The 3,965-nt window shown below is 50.3% G+C and overlaps 1 protein-coding gene across 3 annotated transcripts in view; it reads left to right on the top strand.

The window, feature by feature from the left end:
* slc25a25b (solute carrier family 25 member 25b) overlaps nucleotides 1–3,965 on the top strand; it is a 10,657-nt gene that overhangs the window by 5,167 nt on the left and 1,525 nt on the right. For 2 of the 3 annotated variants that reach the window (XM_016666565.1, XM_016666567.1), the window contains exons 4-10: nucleotides 902–937; nucleotides 1,115–1,226; nucleotides 1,307–1,465; nucleotides 2,028–2,180; nucleotides 2,279–2,386; nucleotides 2,923–3,090; nucleotides 3,161–3,311. In XM_016666565.1, the coding sequence (XP_016522051.1) occupies nucleotides 902–937; nucleotides 1,115–1,226; nucleotides 1,307–1,465; nucleotides 2,028–2,180; nucleotides 2,279–2,386; nucleotides 2,923–3,090; nucleotides 3,161–3,311 (887 nt within the window). The remainder of the gene's footprint in view (nucleotides 1–901; nucleotides 938–1,114; nucleotides 1,227–1,306; nucleotides 1,466–2,027; nucleotides 2,181–2,278; nucleotides 2,387–2,922; nucleotides 3,091–3,160; nucleotides 3,312–3,965) is intronic. The other variant, XM_016666566.1, reaches the window with a different exon arrangement.

Raw genomic sequence — 3,965 nt, forward strand, 5'->3', positions numbered from 1 at the left:
CAGATGGTCCAGTTGGTCCAGATGGTTCAGATGGTCCAGATGGTCCAGATGGTTCAGATGGTCCAGATGGTCCAGATGGTTCAGATGGTCCAGATGGTTCAGATGGTCCAGATGGTCCAGATGGTTCAGATGGTCCAGTTGGTCCAGATGGTTCAGATGGTCCAGATGGTTCAGATGGTCCAGTCAAAATGACACCTTCAATAAATAAATGTAAAACATGAATTTAAACTTGAATTTGTTTTATTTTCACATTAATTATTTCCATCATGGCAGCTTTGAATGAACCCAGACATCTGATTGGTTCACCTCACTGCAGCGTCACTGCAGACCAACCAATCAGGTTGCCGATAGCAGCACTGGCCCCGCCCACCAACTTAGAGGAACCGATAAATTATATGAAATAATTCAACTAAATTATGTCTGAATTTTTAATTATTTCCACATTTAATTATTTTTATATTTAAGAAAGTATTAAATTAAAATGTTTTAAAGTTTAGCTTCATTAAATTTTGTTACATGAATCATTGACTACTATTATTATTATTCTTGTCTGAATTAAGAAGAGAATTATGTAAAGTTATTTCTATGGTTTTAACTGTCGACATGTGAACTCCTGGTTTTATTATGTGGATAAATAGAACTTAAAGTTTTTAAAATGTCCAGATATTATATCATGTCTAAAGCAGGTTCCAGGTAATTTCCACCGTTATGATGATCTGGTGGTTTTATGGTGTCATCAGCAAAACGATGAAGTTTATGGAGTCATAAGCATCGGTCCAACCACAGGGCTGTGGTTCTGTCTGTGGTTCTGTGGTTCTGTCTGTGGTTCTGTGGTTCTGTCTGTGGTTCTGTGGTTCTGTCTAACCGGTCTGTGGTTCTGTGTGTCTCTGGTCTGTCCCAGAATAAGGGCGGGGTTCATCTGGACCCCGGTCCTGCAGTAAGTATCACTTCCAGCTGACCTCTGGCTGACCTCCAGCTGCTTCTTGTTTTGTTTTGCTCGTTGCCGTCCTGCAGCTTCTGTTTCAGTTCCAGCATGGCGCTCTGGTCCGATCCGGCCGTGCATGTCAGAACCTCCCTGACCCGGTTCTGTACTGACGTGTCCTTCCTCCTGCAGCATGGATAAAAACGGCACCATGACCATCGACTGGGACGAGTGGCGGGACTACCACCTGCTGCACCCGGCCGACAACATCCCCGAGATCATCCTGCACTGGAAGCACTCCACGGTAACGCCACGGTAACGCCGCGCCGCTGTTGGCTGTTGCTAGGTTACCGGCAGTCCTGACGCCGCGCCCTCCTTCCACAGATCCTGGATGTCGGCGAGAGCATCATCGTCCCCGATGAGTTCACCGCGGAGGAGAAGAAGACCGGGATGTGGTGGCGCCACCTGGTGGCCGGAGGAGGCGCCGGCGCTGTGTCCCGGACCTGCACGGCGCCGCTGGACCGGCTGAAGGTTCTGATGCAGGTAAAACACCGTCACACCCTAAACCACAGGGGTCAAACTCACTTTGGTTCAAGGTCATGAATGTTCTTAAAGGGCCGGTTCAGCCAGAATGTGCCAATGAAACCCATTAAACTGTTAAAGGGCCAGTATCGTAAAATCCATCGTGTTTTATCCCTCATCAGAAACAAACCTGGAGTTTGTTCATCTTTGATAAATCCTTCAATCTCCATGGCAACGAGTCACCTGTGCAAAACGTCTGGGTGGACCTAGCCCCGCCTTCGAGACACAGCTCCTCCCCCATTCAGCTCCTTCAGACTAGCCAGCAGGAGTTAGCAAACAGCTGGTGGAACTGCTGAGCTCAGCAGTTAAAGGGTTAATACAGGAGCCATGTTGGGATGACTTCCTGGAGGCGGAGCTTCAGAAAGAGCAGCAGGTTTTAAAGAGACGGAGCCCCAATGCCAAGGCATTAAATGTGGAAGTCGGGTTCATTTAAAGTCATATTGGATACAAGTAGCATTTTTGTAACTGTATTGATCAAAGTTACTGATTATGAATAAGATGCAGCGAAGCTCCGCCCCCTCAGGTCCACGCCTCCAAAACCAACAGCATGCGCATCGGCAGCGGCTTCCTGCAGATGATCCGCGAGGGCGGCGTGCGCTCGCTCTGGAGAGGAAACGGCATCAACGTGATCAAAATCGGTCCAGAGTCCGCCATCAAGTTCATGGCCTATGAGCAGGTGAGACCCGGGTCAGAACCGGGTCAGAACCGGGTCAGAATGTCACGGAGCCGCTCCAGGTCCTTCCTGCTGAGTGAATCTGATCTGCTGTCTCTCAGATTAAACGGCTCATCGGGAGCAACCAGGAGACGCTGGGAATGACGGAGAGGTTCGTGTCGGGATCTCTGGCTGGGGCGATCGCCCAGAGCAGCATCTACCCCATGGAGGTGAGGGGCGTCCTCCCGGTGCCAACACTCAACTCCTCTAAAACCAACATCCAGTTCCTCACTGAATGAGAATTTACACCAAACCCAGGAAAGATTAGAAACCTTCCATTTATGTAGCCAGGCTGCTCCGAGGCAGGCATGCAATCAGGATGATGGACAGTTGAGAGGAAGCATCTTATATGCTAATTCATAAAAAATTAGCATTAAAATTTGTTAAACTTGCCAGAAATCTTCCCAGAACTTACCAGAAACATTCTGGAACTTTAAGGGAAAGAAAGCGGTAAGTTCCAAAAAAGTTCTGGAACTGTACCTATTGAGTTCCTGGAAAGTTCCACCATAACGCTTTGCAGGCTCCTGGAAAAGCCCTGGTAAACCTCGGCTAGCTCCAGGAAAGTTCCAGGAAAGCAGGATGTGTGTGCTGAGGGTTGAGGCCTGCAGCTGCTGCCCTGCACAACCCAGGATGGTGGAGGTCCCACAATTCTCCAAGCTGCGTTTCCCCTGCAGTGTGAAATGCCCGGATGCTTCCTGTCCCTCAGGTTCTGAAGACCCGGTTGGCCCTGAGGAAGACGGGTCAGTACTCTGGGATCCTGGACTGCGCCAAACACATCCTGCAGAGGGAAGGCGTGGCGGCGTTCTACAAGGGCTACGTCCCCAACATGCTGGGCATCATCCCGTACGCCGGCATCGACCTGGCCGTCTACGAGGTGAGTGGACCGGCACCGCGGGTCGGGACGCCGCGCCAGTTCTGCTGTCTGACCCGTTTCTTCTCCTCAGACCCTGAAGAACTCCTGGCTGCAGCGCTTCGCCACGGACAGCGCCGACCCGGGAGTCTTTGTGCTGCTGGCCTGTGGCACCACCTCCAGCACCTGTGGGCAGCTGGCCAGTTACCCGCTGGCGCTGGTCCGGACCCGGATGCAAGCGCAAGGTCCGACTGATCAGAACCGCTCATGTCATTTAGAACTCCATCCTGTTTTCTGAGCTGCTGCTCCTGTAAGAACCGAACCGGTCCTGATCGGACCATCAGAACCGACAGTCACACAGGAAGTGACTCTGGTTTGTCGTCAACTCGGGGCTCAAGGTCATTTAGAGGTCAAGAGATTTCTGGCTTTACCCACCTTAGACCCAACAAGCAGCACTGAGGACCAACCGGATCAGAACCAGAACTGGACCCGGGCCAGAAGCAGATCTGTAGCTTTAACTCCTGACTGACAGAAACTAAACAAAATATTTTAATTTAAGTGAGTAGAAAATAATCTATAAAGGAAAGATGTTCTGGTTCTGGACTGGTTGGGTCCAATGTGGTGTTCTGTAAAATGTTTGATTATAATCCCAGAAACGAGAAATTTCCTCTGCTGAGCCGACCCGGTTCACTTCATATCTCTGGTTCTGACTGAACAAATTAGAACTAAATGAAAAAACAGGAAACAGCCTGTCTGTGATGCGTTCGCTGTCCCTCTGTGATGCGTTCGCTGTCCCTCTGTCTCCCAGCCTGTCTGTGATGCGTTCGCTGTCCCTCTGTGATGCGTTCGCTGTCCCTCTGTCTCCCCAGCCTCGCTGCAGGCCGGCCCCCAGCTGTCCA

This window comes from Poecilia formosa, unplaced genomic scaffold, assembly GCF_000485575.1.
Source record: "Poecilia formosa unplaced genomic scaffold, Poecilia_formosa-5.1.2 Scaffold743, whole genome shotgun sequence".
Taxonomy (NCBI): Eukaryota; Metazoa; Chordata; class Actinopteri; order Cyprinodontiformes; family Poeciliidae; genus Poecilia; species Poecilia formosa.